Here is a 20,163-nt window from a genome sequence, read left to right as displayed (position 1 = left end):
TAATGGTTTCTTTAGCAGTATATATGTGCTGTGAAACAGCCTGTTATATATGAGCAGGAGAAAGATGAGGCGAGGTTTCTTAACAGCTCCGTAAACTGTTAACAGTAACGGGCACCCACAGGGGCAGTTCTACAGGGTCATGGTGAGTTGGTGTGGACTCCATGGCAGTGAGTTTTGGTCATAGAGGAGGCATGTTACCAATATTTATTAAATGATGGATGGTTGTCATTGTTAGATGCCATCTAATCAACTCCAACCCATGGTGACCCTATCTATGCACAACAGAACAAAACACTGCACAGTCCTGCTCCATCCTCACAATTGTTCCTATGCTTGAGCCCATTGATGAAGCCACTGTGTCAATCCATCTTGTTAAGGACCTTCCTCTTTTTCTCGGCCCCTCCGTTTTGTCACATTTGATGACCTTCTCTAGGGATTGGTCTCTCCTGACAACATGCCCAAAGTATGTAAGACGAAGTCTTGCCATCCTTTCCTCTAAGGAGCACTCTGACTATACTTCTTCCAATACAGATAAGTTTATCCTTTTAGAAGTCCATAGTACCTTCGATATTCTTCTCCAGCACCCCAACTCAAATGCATCAATTCTTCTACAGTCTTCCTTATTCAGTGTCAACTTTTACATGCTTATGATGCAATAGTGGATACCATGGCTTGGGCCAGGTGCACCTTAGTTGTCAAATTAACATTCTTGCTCTTCAATACTCTAAAGTGGTCTTTTGTGATAGATTTATCTAATGTAATATGCCCCTTGATCTCTTGACTGCTGCTTCCATGAACATTGATTGTGGATCCAAGTAAGAAAAAATCCTTGATAACTTCAGCCTTTTCTCCACTTATCATAACTGATGAATTCTGGTTAATTATTATAAACCTTACCTAATGATGAGTGATAGGAGTTATAATAATTGACTAGACTATGTAATGTATAATATTAATTCTAGAATATGTAATGCATAATATTAATTCTTGATTAGGATATATCCTGCTTGCCTGATACTAGGTTGTAGAATAATAGTTTAAGCCTGCAGCCAATTAACAGATATGTCTGTGCTTGTGCTGGAGGTGCCTGGGTCCAAGTTCCTTCCCTCAGTGACATTACTATCCATTTGAAGAGCCATGCCTAGGCCTATCCGTTAACCAGTTAATTATCATATTGTTAGTAAATATGATCATGTATAATCAAGTGATAAAGGTTATAGAAATGAATAGAAAAGAGCTTTGGTATTTGGAGAGCGCTTCGGGTATGGGATATACTGGCTGCCTTTGAGTTGGGTCGATTCATAGTGACCCTATAGGACAGGGTTTCCCTGGGAGTTTCCAAGACAGTTACTCTTTAAGAGCGTAGAAAGACCCTTTCTCCATTAGAGCACTTGGTGGTTTCGAACTGATGACCGTGCAGTTAGCAGCTCACTGTGTAACCACTATGCCACCAGTACCTCTTAAGAGACATAAGCTGAGTTCTAAAAAATGAGTAGAGTTTTCTGAGCAGAGGATTCATCATCATGAGGCTGAGATCCTGAAACAGCAGAAATTGATTTCAGGGATTCATACCTGAGCAGGAATCTGTATTAGCCTCCTATCCTTGCAGGTGAGGTCCCTTATAGAGTGTCTACAGCTGCCAGGCCCTGTGTTAAATGCTGAGCATTCAACAGTGATCAATATAGAGGGGGACATACACAAGTAAATTATCAAAGGACACTATGATAAGAGGGTTTTTTTTGTTTTGCTGGAGTATCTTCAAACAACTTCCTGCTTAAGGACACATGGAAGATAAGCTTTGACTCTTTGTTGACCTGGAAATTCCCACCCTGTACCTTATTTATTATTGCTATATAAATTCAATGTAAAAAAGTACCTTTTTGTGGGAAATGTGAAACAAAGACCATTGTTCTCAAATACCAGTATTGCAGACAAAAAGCTGATGTCAGTCTCATTATCATTCTTCTCTGAGAAACTTGTTCTTTCTGTGGAATCTTCTAGGCATGGCATTTTTCTTTAGTTCTTTTTGAGTTTCTTGAATTTGTGTCTAGGTTTCACTGTAGGACATTTGCTGGGCTCCCTCAGTCTCAAAACTAAGTGTTTAGTGTGCATGTAAGGAGGTGGTGCAGTGGTTTAAATACTTAGCTGCTAACCAAAAGGGTGGCCCTTCAAACTCACCGAGCACTCCACAAGAGAAAGACACTTACGCAGAGAAAGATGTTAGTAGCCTTGGGAACCCTAGGCTTGTCTACTAGGGTTCTACTCTGCCCTTGGTATTGAGTCCTTGGCTGTGGGAGTGTTCATGTATGTGAGATAACAAAAAGAAAAAAGTTCTTTCTACTTCTGTGCTCTCCTGCTCCAGAGCGCTTTAGTTGGATGTTGGTCCTTCTGGATCGATGATCGTTTCATTCATTTTCTGCTTTTACCTTTTTACTCTGGGTTGGGGAGCATTTCTGTGACTTTTTCTATTTTAACTCTTTCATTGATTTTTTTTTTTTTAGCTCATTCATTGTATTTCTAAGCTCTTATAACTTTTTCTTGTTTTCTACGTGTTATTTCTTCATAAGATAATGTTTGTGTTATGAGGGAAATATATTCAGTCTCTACTGTGATACTTAAAAGATGAAAAAAGGTTGGCCTATTTTCAGGGCAATTTCTTTTCAGTGGATATTACCTTGAACATTGTTTACATTGCTGCTGAAAGCCTAGATTTTCTTCTCGAAAGCCTAGATTTTCTGCTGATGATTTTAGAGTGATGATTTTAGATGGATCAAGGTAGGCTTCCCCCACCGCTGGGGGATAAGTTTGCTTCCTGGTAAACTTCTGCCCTTGGTGGAGATGCTGACTGGATAACGTGAGGAACCAGCACAGAGGCCACATCTGACATCCTCTGGCTTCAGTGAAAAGGAAGAGACTCCATCTCCACAGCGCCCAAGGGCAGATGTTCCTCCACCCTTTATCCTTCTTTTACCATCTTCTAACACCAACCCTTCCTTCCACGACGTTCTTCTGCTGGGTTCATTGCAATGCCCACACAGAACTCAGAAAATACTCAAGTCTAAGGGAGGTTTTTCTAGAAGTTAACAAGCCAGGTTCAGAAATTATTAAGGATGGAGTGATTGGTCCACAACACTATCCTCAGCCAGCAGCCAAGTCTCTGGTTCTCCAATGTCAGCCACATGGTTCCTTGACATCTGCCTCTGGGTTAGGAAGCCCACCTGACACTCCACTTGATCCACACAATCCCTCTGCTCTGTGGGTGTGGCTCCTTTGCTTTGTCCCAGGGTCTCCAGTGTAACAGCCTCTGGTACCTCCGGGCTCAGCCTCTGCCACTTCAAGCAGGAACCGCAAACATGTTTAACAGTGACTTTTTTCTGTTCCTGCTTCTGAGATGGCTCATTCTTAAAGCCAGGGCTTTGGCAACCAACACTGACAAGGCCCCTCTATTAGTGCTTCACACAACCTAGTTCCAAAGTTCAGCGCAGTCATTTGGTGGGAGTTACAGAGACATGGATAGAAGAGCCATATTAAGAAATGTCACATCACCACAAATGTAAGACTCGTGTGGTGCTGGTGGGGAACGACATCTGTTTGACAGGTTTAGGGAATTAGTGACTTGGCTAGGTGGGGGCAATTTCAAAATAAGGGTTTTACTTCAAGGTATCAGTACCTACTCTTGCATGCCTCTCTCTGGTCCTTGGCCCTCTGCCACCAAGCCTCTTGGTCTCTGCTCTGTTCAGACAATGTTACAGAGTTCTTTTTTGGAGTACAGATAAATGCCCAAAGGGCACACTACTCCACCATAAGGCTTAGCCCAAAGGCATTTAGCTCCAGTTCCCTGTGTGGGTCAGGAAGACCAGCTGACAGGAAAAGACCCTCATTTGTGACCCTTTCCAAAGAAAGATGACTCAACAGAATGCTCAAATTATAGAACCGTGTTATTAATATCACATGCAGAAGATCACCCATCAATGGTTGCAGCAGTATATTGATAGAGAGCTGCAAGAGGTTCAGGCCGGATTCAGAAGAGGATGTGGAACAGGGGTATCATTGCTGATGTCAGATGGATCTTGGTCAAAAGCAGAGAATATCAGAAAACTATTTACTTTTGTTTTATTGGTTATGCAAAGGCATCTGTTATGGATCATAAACTATGGATAGCCTTGAGAATAATGGGAATTCCAGAACATTTCTTTGTGCTCATGCAGAACTTGTACGTGGATCAAGAGGCAGCTGTGCTAGCAGAACAAGAACATACTGTATGTTTTAAAATTAGGAAAGTTGTGGGGTCAAGGTTGTATCCTCTCACTATACTTACTCAGTTTATATACCAAGCAGATCATCAGAGAAGTTGGATTGTATGGAGAAGAATGTGGCATCAGGATTGGAGGAAGCCTTATCAACAACTTGTGATATGTGGATGACACAATCTTTCTTGCTGAAAGTTAGGAGGACTTTGAAGTACTTGCTGATGAAGATCAAGGATTATAGCCTTCAGTATGGATTATAACTCAATATAAGGAAGATCAAAATTCTCACAACAGGACAAATAGTTTATCTCATGAGAAAGAGAAAAGGTTGAAGTTGTCAAGGATTTTGTCTTTCTTGGCTCTACAATCAGTGCTCATGGGAGCAGCAGTCAAGAGATAAAATGATGTATTGAGTCATTCTGCTGCACAAGATCAATTTAAAGTGTTGAAAAGCACTTTGAAGATAAGGTGTGCCTGACTCAAGCCATGGTATTTCCAGTGACCTCCTGTGCATGTAAAAGTTGGGGATTGAATAAGGAAAACTGGAGAAGAAATGATCAGTTTGAATTATGGTGCTGGCAAAGAATATTGAAAGTACCATAGACTGTCAAAAGCACAGACAAATCTGTCTTGGAAGAAGTACAGACAGAATGCTCCTTAGAGGGACGGAGGGTGAGACTTTGTGTCACATACTTTGGACATGTCAGGAAAGACCAGTCCCTGGAGAAGGACATCAATGCTTGATAAAGGGCAGTGAAAGAGGAAGGCTTTCAGCAGGATGGATTGACACAGTTGGCTATACAACAATGGGCTCAAACACAGGAACAGGTGTGAGGATGGCCCAGGACCAGGCAGGGCATCTTCCTGTTAGGGTCTTTGTGAGTCAGAACCAACTTGATGGCATCTAACAACAACATTAGTGCCTGAAAGTACCCTACCCTCGGGCCAGGAAGCCTACTTCTCTGTCTTGTGCTTTGGCTCTGGGTTATGGTGTTGCCCTTCCTGTGCTGCTGCTTTAGTGTCACAGTTTTCTGCCCCCTGGATCTCAGAGGTCCAATGTGCAGGATCTCTTAGTCAAAGAGACATGCTTTATCCCTTGGTCTTCGTTCCGCACAGTAGTGGGATCCCCTTTACTGCTCCGAGATGGTTCAGTTGAAACCCAGCAGGATGGCAAGACAGACCAATCTACGGATTTCCAAGTTTGTCTAATTACAGTTTACATTAACAATGACTCAGAATGGAATCATAAAATCCTATCAGTATCTTCCCTCACCTTCTCTTATCCAAACCCATCAAGAATAAGTCATTTGGTGGGAGTTACAGATAATGACTAGCTGAGCCTTGTTAAAGATCATACTGTACTTCATGATCAGAGAGATTGTTCAGCTTTTTCTCGAAACTTCTGATTTTCATCAACTGGATACTTTATAATGAATCATTGTGACTTTATCTGAAAAAATGAGTTCCTTAAAACCAATCATTTCCAGTATTTTATAGCTTATGCCCTTATTTATCATCTATCTTAGGAGGTACTTTTAAAATCTAACAACACAGTCTTCAAAACATTTAAAAAATGTAACCTCAAGTGGTTGAGTTCAGATGCGTTTTGCAAGACCTACTACTAGTTTAAGATACCACTGTTACAAAGTGGGTGCATAAGCAAATGTGGTGAAAAAAGCTGATGGTGCCCGGCTATCAAAAGATATATAGCATCTGGGGTCTTAAAGGCTTGAAGATTAGCAAGCGGCCATCTAGCTGAGAAGCAACAAAGCCCACATGGAAGAAGCACACCAGCCTATGTGGTCACAAGGTGTTGATGGGATCAGGTATCAGGCATCAAAGAACAAAAAATCGTATCATTGTAAATGAGGGGGAGTGCGGAGTGGAGACCCAAAGCCCATCTGTAGACAACTGGACATCTGCTTACAGAAGGTTCATGGGGAGGAGATGAGCCAGGGTGCAATATAACACTGATGAGACATAAAACTTTCCTCTAGTTCGTTAATGCTTCCTTCCCCCCACTATCATGATCCCATTTCTACCTTACAAATCCGGCTAGGCCAGAGGATGTACACTATACAGATAACAGCTGGAAACACAGGGAATCCAGGACAGATAAACCTCTCAGGACCAATAATGAGGGTAGAGATACCAGGAGGGTAAGGAAAAGGTGGGGGAGAAAAGGGGAACCGATCGATCACTGAAGCTGGCTGTATGCAATTAAATGTTCTCATTGCATTTCCTGTAGTCATTCCCTCTGCCATTCAACCTTTAACATTTTCAAAATTTTAATTGTCTCAGTATTATTTTCAAAAGTTTACTTGTGAGGGGGCCAAAATCTGAAAGGTGTGCGTGTATTCATCAATCTTGTCACATACAGTTTTTTGAGTGTGCATTTGTGTGTACAATTTAATCATTTCTCAACACATTCACATGTGAGGTATGAGGGGGCTTCAAAACTTTGTGGAAAATTTTTGTTATCTTTTAATTCCATTGCCCCACAAACTTGTGTCTTTCTGTTGAGTGTATGTGTTTGTATATACATATGTGTGTGTATGTGTACACACACACATAGTCGTTAGATGCTGTCAAGTTGGTTGTGACTCAGGGCTCCCATGTATAAAAAACACTGCCACTCCTGTGCCATCCTCACAATTGTTCTTCTGTTTGAGCTCATTGTTGCAGCCACTGTGTCTGTCCTTCTCACTGAGGGCCGTCCTCTTTTTTGCTGCCCTTCCATTTACCAAGCATGATGTCTTCTCTAGCAGTTAGCTCTTCCTCAAAACATGTCCAAAGCACATGAGACAAAGTCTTGCCATCTGCATTTGTGCAGAACAGACTTGTTCTTTCAAGATATTTTTAATATTCTTTTGTCAGCTCGAGGTATTTTTAATGTTCGCCATCACCACAATTCAAATGCTTGTTCTTTAGTGTATGCATCTTTAGAAATATATGTGTGACATACACTTGTGTGTGCACTAATGGGGTAGAATGGGAAAATTCCATCTTCATTGCTAACTACAATAGTCAGGACCAGCTTGAGTCCAGTTTCCAAGGTGTGAAAATTGATCCACTTCTTACCTTCCCACTCCTCCATTCCTGTCACCAGTTGCTCACATGGCACACTCTCCGCCCTTGCTGATCAAAGCTGTTCATAACTCACAAGTTAGCCTGACAACATCTTTGAGTCCAGCCTGACCCATGGCATTTCTCAGACCCACGCCTTCTGGAACCAGATTTTACGTGTTAGAACAGTGCCTTCTTTCAGACTGCTAAATTTTTAGGTCCCCACTGGCTCTCACTGCCCTTGTTGGTTTGTTAATTCATGGAGAGTGTACCATACATACAGACACAACCTTATTTTAACAAAAGACAAAATGAAGAGATGTAAGGGTTTGTAGAGTTGACAGTGTGGAGTTTCCATGTCCCAAAGAGGGACTTGCTTTTGTCTCTGGTACATGGTCACCTACTCGGCTGCCCCCAACTGCCAAACCCACAGCTCCCCTCTCCCCAAACATTCGGGTTCAGGGTTCTTACTGGTCTTGCCATGTGACCATGATAGATTACATCAAGCCTTAGGAAGTTTAGCCAAATTCCAGCTCCAGAGTGTCCCTCTTGGTTTGGCTAGCCCACATTAGCCCAGGTGTTGGTATGAGGAAACTGAGAACAAAGGGCAAATTGTGTCTTAAAGATATTTTCATGCTGATGACCACAGATACACCCTCCTTTTACTATATGGATAGTGTTTCTTCCTTTGGCTATACCTGCTTGAGTCAGATTAGCCAAATGGCAGGTGCCGATAGCTCTGAAATGTCTGTAGGGAGTCCTCTGAGGCAGATTCTTTTGGGGGCACCAAGAGGTAGTTGAGCTCAGTGGTTTTCCGTGGCAGCCCTGGATTTCTGGCGTGAATCCTAGAATCAGTAACAGTGGGGAGAGAGCTTCCCAATAGGGCTCGGAGCGACTTCTATGTGAAGCGGAGGGCTTGAAGAACAAGAGGACAGAATTGGCTTTAAGACTTTTAGTGAAAGAAATTAGGAGTGTTGAGACGGAGAAAATACTGGAAAACTGTAAGAGCATCTGACTCAGGTAAGTGGAGTGAAGCAGAAAATAAAAGCCTTATCAATTACAGAGAAAACACACTAACTGCCCTCAAGTCAATTCAGACTCATGGCACAGTGCCCCCGTAGGCACTGTAGTGAGACTTTAACTCTTCACAAGGGTGGAAAGCCCTGTCTTTCTCCCACAGAGAGGAATGGGCATTGTTTTAGACCAGGGGTCCTCAAACTAGGGCCCACAGGCCATATGCAGCCCGTCGAGGATATTTATCCAGGCTGCTGGGTGATTTTGCCCCGTTTTGTTTTTTACTTCAAAATAAGTTATGTGCAGTGTGCATAGGAATTTGTTCATAGTTTTTCTTTTTTTTAAACTATAGTCCAGCCCTCCAACAGGTCTGAGGGACAGTGAACTGGCCCCCTGTTTAAACAGTTTGAGGACCCAGCAGGGGAGGCGAATTTCTTGCAGAGATGGCTACTGCGCTTTTGGCTCATAGGACAGACACTTATTAGTAAACACTTCCTGAAATGTTACTTGCTAGAAACAACATGTTTGCTTTTAGTTCCACATGGGTGAGATATTGGTTCTTTGATCTCATAATTTATACAAAGTGGAATACAGGTGGTCAGGAAGTTACTATGTAGTCTTTTTTTTCTTACTTCCCCTTTTCTATTGTTTTCAAATACAGCTTGTATGAAAAATACATAATGTACAAATGTGTTCTTTGTTTTACTTTTACTTCCTTAAAGACAGTCTCTTAGATATTTTAATGTTCAACCAATAATTTCTTCAAGATCGTTCCTGTGGTTTTTAAAAAAGATAACGGATTATCTTTACCAGAGTTCCTGCCTCTCCTCCTCTTCTCTCTTGCCTCCTCCTTCCTCCTTCTTCTTCCCGAGGTCCAATTATGCTCTGCTATGAGTGGTTTAATCCTTAGAATAAGGCTTTATCCCAAAGGCCTTTATAATATTGTATAGAAAAGGAATACTTGTTTTTTTGAAGGGCTTCTTAATAACTTATCATATATAAAAGATAAAATTGAACTAATATTACCACACCAACTCTGCATGCATACTCTCCTCTGTTAGATACAGAAGCACTGGGGGTGCAGTGGTTTAAGCATTGTATTTTTAACCAGAAGACTGACAGTTCAAACCTACCAAATTGCTCTATGGCGGAAGCTGCAGCCGTGTGCACCAGTGAAGAGCTCCAGCCTCAGACACTGTACCCTGCCCCTTCAGGCCACTATGAGTTTGAACCTACTTGATGGCAGCGAGTTTGGTTTGTTAGAGACTATAAAACGGATTCCTTCTCTCCACTTGTCATGCATACTTACTCTCCTTGTAATGGGCTTAATTATTAATAATATAATTTTTCCATGAACTCTTTGACGCCTCCTTGTATGAAGGTTACCATTGTAGATAGTTCCAGCCCTTAAAGAGTTTAGTGTTTAGAAGAGATGGAGATGTATGGAGGTGAATTAGGCAAAAATGGGGGAGTAGTCACTTCCACTTTGGGATGGATTCTGATAACCTGGAAACACTAATTAGAGTGAATTATTTTGAGGAGCAGTTCATAATAAAGGTGAGGGTGGGTGGGGGATGCTGTTCCGCCATTCTAGTTAGGAGTATTGTTGTGCTGTTGGGAGGCCTGAGACATCATGGAAACAGCAAATAACTTCAGGTGTCTAGTGCATGGAGGAGTGGGAGCAGAGGCAATGCTAGAGCGGTAGTTCAGGGGGTGTTGAACTTTATCCTGAATGGGAGTGATTTTTAATTGGGAGTTAATATTAATAAAATCAGGGAAAATGATCTGGCATCTAGGAAAAGATAAGATAAATGATTTTAAAATAGGAATTAATATTAATAAAATCAGGGAGAGATGATCTGGCAGTCAAGGAGATCACTCTGCAGCTGTTAAAGTAATCTAGCAGGCAGTGCCATGGGCCTGGAATCTTATCCCAAGTCAGGGGTCCTCAAACTACGGCCTGTGGGCCACATGCAGCCCGCCGAGGACATTTAACCCCATTTTGTTTTTTACTTCAAAATAAGATATGTGCAGTATGCATAGGAATTTGTTCATAGTTTTTTTTAAACTATAGTCCGGCCCTCCAACGGGTCTGAGGGACAGTGGACTGATCCCCTGTTTAAAAAGTTTGAGGACCCCTGTCCCAAATGATTAGAAATCAAAATGCATATGACAAGAAAAAGGATGTAGGTACAATCAGGCCCACCACAGATTTTGAGCATGTGGCCAAGAAGAGTGAAGAATCAAAGATGACATTCAGTCCATCTGTCTGGGGGAATTCAGAAGATGCCTGTTTCATTTGTGAGATAAGGAATAGAAGGGGAGCTGGTTTAGGAGGAATAATAATGAATTTGGCCTTTGAGCATGTTGAGTGGGAGTTGGTACCAGCTAGAGAGATGTATTCTGGATCTGGAACTCAGAGTAAGGATTTGCAGTCAAGGAATGAGAGTCATCAGGGTCAAGTAATTTGAAACCATGGGAATAGATGTGACAGCCTCTGAATTCAAGAAGAAGAAAAAAGCTAGGATAGCGTGGGAACATTTAGGGGAAGGCCAGACACAGAAGCTGGTAAGAGTAAGAGAAGTGCTGGTCTGAAAAGATTGTACTTGCATTTCTTAGTCAGAGGTCATTGGTTGATAAGGAGATTGAAGTGATACGTTGTTAGGTGTCCTTGAATCTGTTCCAACCCACATTGAGCTTCCATACAGCATAACAAAACATTGCCTGGCCCTGCGCCATCCTTAAACAATTGTTAGGTTTGAGCCCATGTTGCGCCCCTGTCAATTCCCTTCATTGAAGGTCTTCCTTTTTTCTGATGCCTCCCCTCTACTTAACTGTGCATGATGTCCTTTTCCAGGGACTGGTCTCTCCTAATACCATGGCTAAAGTATGTGAAATGAAATCTCACCATTCTATCCCCACTTCTAAGGAGCATTCTAGTCAAACTTCTTCCAAGACGGATTTGTTCTTTTGGCAGTCCACAGGACTTTCAATGTCCTTCGTCAGCACCATAATTCAAATTGTCGCTTCTTCTTCAGTCTTCCTTAGTCAGTGGTGCAGTAGGAGTAAAAGTCAGATTACAGAATGATTTTGTATTACATTATAGTTATGTTTATAAGCACTTAACTATTGATTTAAACATATTAAATGATGAAATATTTATTGAAAAGATGCATATACTTTTAGTGAAGTATCTAATTCTATACCCATTCCTTTTTAAAAAAATTCTCTAGTTTTAAATACTTATACACACATAAGAAGTTGCAAAACTATTATAGAGAGGTCCTATGTAGCCTTCTCTCAGCTTCCTCCAGTCACTACTAAGTTTAAACAAGTGACTCGCACTAGTTCTAATGTTAACAGTGGGACCAGGATCTGCTCCTGTACTGTAAACTCCATTTCTGTATTTTCCAGTGACTCAAACCTGGGGCTTGGGTTTCTCACAGGGGCCTCTCTCTCCCCTCTACTTTGGGAGGAGTGGACTGCAGGGCATCACGGTTGCTTCTCTGAGCTTCAGAGCAGAGCTTTTCCAGCTCTCTTTTCAAGTGTTGAGCAGCCTTTTTGAATATCTTGACTCTAAACGTGGGTTTCACTTTCGCCATCCTGGAAATGGGGCACTAAGTGAGGTTTCTGTAGGCCCAGGCCCAGTTGTTCCCTTGGTGCTTTTCTTTGAGTTTCTGACTCTTGGCACTTAGAGATTTCCCTTTCCTTCCATGTTTTTGTGTTCAGCTATATACCCTAATTTAAAAAAAATCATTTTATTGGGGGCTGATACAACTCTTATCACAATCCATTCATACATCAATTGTATAAAGCACATTTGTACATTCGTTATCCTCATTCTCAAAACATTTGCTCTCCACCTATACCCTAATTTTTTAATACTGATCTAGGATGATATTAGTGTGTTTGTGTACGTGGGTGTATTAATCTAGTCCTCCTTGTTCTGAATCAGAAGTCTAATGAACTATTTTTTTGCTTTATTGTTTTCCACAAAATGATTAGAAAGCAGATTATATTATTTTTTAAAAAATTATATTTATTTTTAACACAGGCAGTCTATAGCAACTGAAAAAATGAGAAAGGGTGTCGATGACTTCCTCCGTTCTGTCCCTACCCAGCCTGGTCTCCCTCCCTGGACCGCAGCTCCTGGTTCCTTATGGATCCTTCTGGGGGGATCTGCTTATGTAGACTATGCTTCTTCCCTTAGGGGCAGTTTTAAACTTACAAGCAGTATTTATAATTTAATTTTGTAACCAATACTCAGGAGTTTTCTATTTGCAAGTAGTAATTGTATTTTTCTCTACTTGGAGTTCTTTTGAGTTAGAACTATAATTATGTGTTACGTGTTACATGCTTTTATATACATGACTAGGCTGTTTTCATTTTTGTTCACTTTAGAAACTTCAAAATGTGAGACAATATATGCCAAAATAATACAAACTATTGGGTAGAATGCTTTAAGTTAGTATGTGGAATATGAAAATAATGGAACATTAGCTCGTGCAAATGACATTTTAAGGAAGATACTAGAAATTTTGTTTAAACACATTGTGCATATCCTGAAAAATTGTCCTGGTACTGACTAGTACGTGCTATTTTCTGCCTGTGTGCAAATAATTTACCAAAGAAGTAAAGAGTCTATCAGAGATGAAGTTCTCTTCATTGGTTCCTTAGTCTCACAATTGATATTCATTGATTGGCTGATGGCAGCTTGGTGACACTCAGTGACAGGGAAGCAAGATATGGAAGCCTGTAACCTAATATTTTTTCCATCCTTAGATCAACCTCTCCACCTCACCTACACCTGCACAGTTAATGAGCCGATCCCAGGCTTCCAGTTCTACCAGCGGCAGTATTACTCAACAGACTATGTTACTAGGGAGTACCTCGCCTACCTTAACGGCAAGTCAAGCTCAAATGTACCTCCGAGCTCAAATGGTAAGACTAAGCTGAGTGTTTATGAACTTAAGAGCGATCAAAGAGTTTGTTGATTTAATGCAATAACAGGCATTTAAAATAATAACGGTTTAAGTATGTGCATGGTGCATGTGCATACCCAGTTCCCATACATTATGTCATGGAAAATTCTACCTTTAATAGGTAAGCCTTCTCAGTGTCTTAAATAGAAATTTTTTAAATTGGGAACCTGTCAGAGGTTTTTAAATATTGGAGTGATTTTTTAAAATAATCAAATTTCCTCAATGCAAAACTGTTTTTTTCCCCATCTTTTAACATCCCCGAAATTAGGATGCATTTTAGGATGGTATCTTACAGCTATAATTGGTACTTTCTGTGATAACATAAAATCATTGTATGTCTTTTATAGTCTAGAGTTGATAAAATGGTAATTATAAATATTAAAATATTTGTTGTTAATTATAAATTAAAATTTATATCCTGAGATCTTCTGAAATCTGAATTGAATATCCTGATAAGTCATCAGATGCTTTTTAACTTTGGTTATTTCTCCCATTTCAACTCTGCAAGATTAATTTGTTTTCTCACTTTGATCGTAGATTAATATAAGTATGAATTTGATTATTTGTATTTATGTACCTACTGCTATTCTAACTTACCTTCTTAAGTTTATTTGATGTGTTTACAAAATAAGACAAAATGGGCCCAGTTACATATTTATTTTCTTTTTTGAGTAGTCAATCTGAACGTCTATCTAGAGCTCCAGCTTTCCGTGTAAAATTGCAAAGAAGGTTTCTAATTATATTTCCAGCAAGAGATAGTGACACGGCCTCCCTTGTAGTTAGAGGCTATTGAGTGCACATTACCACATTTCTAGTCTCTGCATGCACCCTACCCCCTTGGCAACTTATTTAACCAGTAATGTGCTTTTAACTAGGTCAAACTATTTAAAATCTTATTTGACTATTTTTAAAAAATCTTTGAAACAGGCAGTTTCATATGACTCAAACGAAATAGACTGTCTTAATAAAATTTGAGGTTTAGAGCTTTTAAGTAGTTTGTAATGAAAATTACATTTTTGTGAAAATTGTTCTTGGTTGCTGAATTTACATAAGTCTAGTAACTAAACAACTGAAGTTTAAAAATATCCCATAGTTGGTCATTTTCATTTGAATAGTAGTAGGGTCTTTTTTGGAACTGAGTGTTAATAGAACTTTGAGGTAGAGTATTTACAGATTCTTTGAAACAGGTGTCATAATTTACAAAGTTAAATAGGATCTTCTCTGAGTGGATTTGTACTACCTTAAAAATCAATGGCATTCAATTTCAGTATTGAAAACAATTGAGAAAAGATAGTGATGAATAAAGAGTTATTCTATTTTTTGATGTGAAGATTTTCACAGATGGTTTTGATGCTGAATTTGGACATGTGTGGTGGTTGCGTTCTTTGCAAGTAGTTTTAAATCAAGAGTTATCTAGGTTTGTTTTACTGGTGTAGCTGAGCGAAAGACTGAGATGTCGTATGTGTGTAGTTTGCCTCTGTGGTAAGGAGGGTTTAAAAGACTTGTTGGTGCTTCTTTTCATGTTTCTCACAGAAATGTAATTTGTGTCCAAGAATAGTAACTGGTGGTCTTTCAAACTTCCCATTGAAGGAACCCTGCGGCAGTAGTGAGCTGGGAAAGGTTTAAGTATAATAGTTTTAGCTGGGGAAAAATAAGGTCTGAGGATTTTGCATGATCAAACCATACTTTCTCTTTTGAGGATTGATTTATTTCTCTACACATTAGAATCACAGCTATTTCGAATTTGTTCATGAGATTTTTAGTTTTCGAATATTAGTAACTTCTCTTTGTCCTGTAAAAACCTTTTGCTTAGAAGATGATTCTAAACTGCACTGTCTCTGTCACAAATTTCAGTCTTTCTTGCCTGCTATACATTGTGTGTGGGACATGTTCTTATGTCTTAGGGTATTTTTTGGTTTTCTGTCTGTACAGCTGATTTTCACACCCGCTACCACTGTGGCTGCTGTACAGTCTGACATTCCTGTTGTCTCGTCGTCATCGTCACCTTCCTGTCAGTCTGCAGCGACTCAGGTGAGCGTGTCTGGCTTCATAATGTGGTGCAGGAGGTCTGGATCTTAGGATAAAGACAAACATGCACTTGGTTTCAGTGCTCTGTGCTTGTATCTCTGATGGAAATTTAATTAAACATAGTGAGAACTTCAAGAAAGTGCTTTCTATTTTATAGAAATAACATCATTTGGCATGGATATCTAGGTTATTTGACATTAATGAAGGTTAGTGAAGATTCTTGCAAATGATGTTATTTAGTTTTATAGTGAAGCAGAACAATTTCTTTTATGTGAGATGTGTTTTTTTTGTTGATTGCTTTTATTCAGGTATACTACAACTTCAAGATGGATTTAATTTTTTAAAATGAATTAAATTTGATAATTTTTAAATTAAAAAAATTGAGTGGAATATTACCTTGCTTGAGTCTATGGAAAAATGAATTTTAACTCTTTCTTCACTCCATTCACAAAAGTAACGCACAGTATAATGTAGACCTAAAGGTAAAAGCCAAAACTAAAATTTCTACATGGAAGCATAGAATATCTTTATGGCTTTAGGGGAGGCAAGATTTCTTAACTTTTAGGGTAATTTGAAGGATGGTTAGTCTGTCTGCTTAGTGTCTAGAACATTAGACACTGAATTATTTATTTATTATTTGCATAAAGGGCAGGCAATAGGAAGGCATTAAAATACAGTCCTTACAAACTTAGCATTGGGGTAAAGCTGAACTGAGTTCCACTTCTGATTTCAGGAGCAGTAATTGCCATGGACAAGGCCATGGTTTAGCACAGTGTGTCAGGACCCTGAATCCAGTTTCTAGGTCTAAGTGCTTGCTCTACAACTTAGTACTTACTTAGCACTTACACTTAGTACTCCTCAACCTTTTACCTTATGTGTTAGTCTGGGTACTTTAGAGAAACAAACCACAGAAACTCATATATTTTTGAGAGAGTTTTATATAAAGTTTAAGTGCACATCAAGAAAACATCCCAACCCAGTGCTGCCCAAGCCCACAAGAACAACATTAACCCATATGTCTGACACCAGTCCACAAAGTCCTCCTCCATCTCACAAAACACGCAATGATGCCGACTGCAGGAGGAAAGTCGAATCAGTGAGCGTGTAAGCATCTCAGCGCTGGCAGGGGTCTCCCACGTGTGCTCCAGCATCCAGGGCTGCATCGGGGTAGGTCCATGTGGCTTCTCCTAAGGGATGTCTTGCAGGAAATGAGCCTTGTCAGCTGAAGAAGGGAACTGGCTAAGGCAGCTGCCACCTGGTCCCACCATCAGAAAGCAAGAGACCAGAGAACTGGAAAGGCTGCAAAGGCGAGGCTCACCGAACCTTTTATCCCTCCACCCTTCAATTAACCCCACGTGTGTTTATCGGCCAGGTTGGCACAATAAACTACCGCACCTTAGTTACAGATAGAACTGGCATATGGATAGATCTCTTTATAAGTCTCTAAACATTTATAAAATAGGATTAATTAGTGCTTACTTCACAGGGTTGTTATGAGGACTAAATATATTAATAAATATAAAGCAGAACAGTGTTTGATGCTCATTAAATTTTAGCTGTTATTACGATTAATCCTGTTAGGCCTCAATTTCTTCACTGTAAATTGGAAGTGATAGTTCAGAGGTCTTAAAAGAAATCATAAAATATTTAAAATAGTGCCTGTCACAAAATGAGATAGCACATGTGACTGATTATTATTTTTGCTCTACAGTGGGTGGAGCTGGATCTTAGTTTTCAAATAGCTAACAGTGAAGAGAGAAAAATACAACCACTTACAGGATTTTTGGTTCCTTGGGTAAAACTGCTTAGAGAATCACAACTCAAGAGTACAATTGATCTTGTGAACTATCATGGGGAAAACATGTAGCTTTTAAACAGCGTCTCTGCTCTGCACATCCTCAGTATCTCTTCAGGATCCAAGTGCGTGGCTCTGTAATGAGCCGACTTAATTCATGGATGAACTTTTGAGGAACTAGGGGAATAGACTGACCTTTAGGCATTTCTCTCTCAAGGTTTTTTTTTCCCCTTTGTGGTGCTTTTGAAACGTCAGTGAGGAAGCCGTGCAATGGCAGGTGATGTTGACACCGGGAGTATTCCTCAAGGTCATAAAGGACCGTTTAGAAAATGTCCTGTTCTATTTTGTTGACTTTAAAAATGATAGTTGCAGCTTAAAACTTTTTTTTATAATAAACACGACATTTGAAGTTTTGTTTTAATTGTTGGTTTTCTGATGTCATCCTAATAGTTAATTTTTTCTCAGTATTAAACATTACTTACAGCATATTGTCAAAAAAATGAGAAATTTGGAATAACTTACCTTTACGTTCTGCCCCTTTCTCCACCCTGCAAGTAAATCTGATTTTCAGAAAGATATCAGGACAAAGAATGAGTATGTTTGTAGAGGCATAAGAAATCTTACCAGGATGTCTTGCAAATGCAGTTTGAGTTAAGGGAAAAAAAGCGTTTGCTGGCATTGGAGACCAGAAGTCAGCTCTGCTACCATCAGTGCTGTCTAAGCTCCTGCAGTTTCTTTGCCAAGAGAGGCTGTTAGGATACGCCACACGTGATTTGTTAGTCTGAAATCAAATACCTGTTATGAGAATGTTTTGGTAGGGAAACTGCCAAAGGCTAATAGGTGTGAAATTAGCAAGAGATAGCAAATCATAGACGTTTGCAAAAGCTAGACAGTTTACATTATTCCATTATGGGGAAGATTCTGGAATGCCAGTACATGAAAGTTGGCCATTGGAGTACCTGAATGTTCTTTATCTTGGAAAGGTGGAGTTCTCCCTCTTCAAAAGTAAAATTCTGTCAAAGAAAACTGAATTATGTGATCTCTCTGGTAACAACTAAATTACCTTTGTAGTATACTTAAGCAGTACAGCTGACATATTTGAAATTTGTTATGTATAAGCCAAAATATCTGTAGATATTGCAGCCCTACTTTAAAATGCATATGTATTTTTACTTAGCAGCTTTTAGTTAAAGCTTAATTTACTCCCGAGCCATAAGTTTTCGCTTCTTCAGTTTTTTCTGGGAGATCTTTCTTCTGTGTAACCTCCTCTTCTGGTTAGGAACAGTTTGTTTCCTCTTCAGTCAGGCTCATTTTGATATGGCAGGGGAAGCTTAGGCATGGGTTGGTCCGACTGTGAGCTCTGTAAGTCCAGGAGCTCATCTTGGGGGCTTTGTTCACCCGGATGTGCTCAATGGCCAGATAATCCACATCTAAACTCTTCAGTTCAGCATGACTGCATTTTAAGCACGTGCAGCAAACATTCAGCGCACTCTGGGCCACCAACCCTGGTGCCAATTGCACTGTTTGGCCTGGGCACACCTACCAACTCCACCACTGTAACGTTGGAAGGGCACACACTGCGTCTGCAAAGTGATGACTTTCACTTATTTCAAATATTTCAAATATTTGGTGGCTTTCTGGATGTGCATACCCTTGATGGCCTGGGCAGTTTCACAGGTGTTCTAAAAGTGGACCTGGAGCTTTGACCTTCTTGATTTGCATGATTTTGTGGAGTTTTCTGGGTCACTTTGGCAGAACACCTCAGGCAGCTATGGGAAGAGGACGAGCAGTGCCTCCGGGGAGAATTCATGGTACTCTTTTTAGCTCAAAATTTTCACAAACTTTTTGAAGCTTTTGCTTATAAGGCAATATACATCATCTATATAAACGTAAGGACATGCATTTCATCTCAGGATTCCAGAAAATAGAGAAAATTGTTAAATCTTCATTTACTATGAATATACTTTTTATTTGAAGAAAAATGTCCAGATTTTTAAGTATTTCAGATATTCTTCAGTCTCTGGTTGTTATTATTATGTGGTCTGCTTTATAGATCATTTGTGTGTCAAATGTTGTTTTATGTTACCTTCTTTTTGTTTGCTGGGAGATTTAATGTACCTCCAGATATTTGTATGGTAAATTGGGATAAATGATGTATTTTAATGTTTCCTTCATAAAACCATAAATATAATTAAATATCTACCCAACTCACGGCCCCCAAATAATAAAAGCCAAGTAAAAAATAAGCAGAATCAGATATAGGAGAATTCCACAGAGTCGTGGAGCTTCCTTCCTTTCTGTCTACAGCACTGCAGTAATAAAAGAATGCCAGAGGGAAGGCCTGCCCACTGGAGACTCCATATTAAGAGTTACATGCATTCATGATTTGAAAATAGACATGTGTCAGTGCCATAGGCCAATGTGGTTCAAATTGTGTGGGAAAAACAATCTAGAGAGGAGGGGAAATGTATCTTTAACTAGGGACTTTGGGAAGATTTCTTAGGGAAGGAGTGGGATTTTAGCCAAGCATGGATTGGGTTTCAGGAGACAGCTTTGAAGGAGAAAGGTGTCTTAGTTAACTTAGAAGATTTGCGCAAAGATGTCAATGAAGGAAAGTGAGCTGTAACACAGGTTGGCTGGAACATGAGAGTTGTGGACTGGAGTGGTAGAAAATTAATGCCTCACAGTGATTTGGACCTAGATTGTGGGGGCATTGAGTGGCAATCTGACTATTCTAGGTTTCATTTTGTTTTATTTTTGTAGTAAAGGTTACATTGCTACAAAAACTTTGAGAAAAATCAGAGACGATACGCCCTGTGGTATATCTTAGAATGGGATTGATTCTGGCGTGACCTGAACTGGACATTTAGTGGTGGTGGTGGTGGGGCTGGTGGTGGTGGTGGTAGGCATCTGGCGCTGGGAAAGTGAAGGCATGTAACTGAGCCCCAGTAATGATGTAGTTTTAGACAGAACTCTCATGAAGTGGGAGAACATTAATTAAGCAGTATAGTTTTCTTTGTTACCTTAG

General features: G+C 39.9%; 1 protein-coding gene across 2 annotated transcripts in view; it reads left to right on the top strand.

Moving 5' to 3' along the window:
* PHC3 (polyhomeotic homolog 3) overlaps positions 1-20,163 on the top strand; it is a 94,701-nt gene that overhangs the window by 17,052 nt on the left and 57,486 nt on the right. For both annotated transcript variants that reach the window (XM_004704088.2, XM_045297395.1), the window contains exons 5-6: positions 13,113-13,271; positions 15,245-15,343. In XM_004704088.2, the coding sequence (XP_004704145.1) occupies positions 13,113-13,271; positions 15,245-15,343 (258 nt within the window). The remainder of the gene's footprint in view (positions 1-13,112; positions 13,272-15,244; positions 15,344-20,163) is intronic.

This window comes from Echinops telfairi, unplaced genomic scaffold, assembly GCF_000313985.2.
Source record: "Echinops telfairi isolate 266 unplaced genomic scaffold, ASM31398v2 ScPeMD7_7420;HRSCAF=8458, whole genome shotgun sequence".
In the NCBI taxonomy this organism is placed as follows: Eukaryota; Metazoa; Chordata; class Mammalia; order Afrosoricida; family Tenrecidae; genus Echinops; species Echinops telfairi.
Note: the sequence above shows the minus strand (reverse complement) of the source record. Positions and strands in the feature narration are given on the sequence as shown.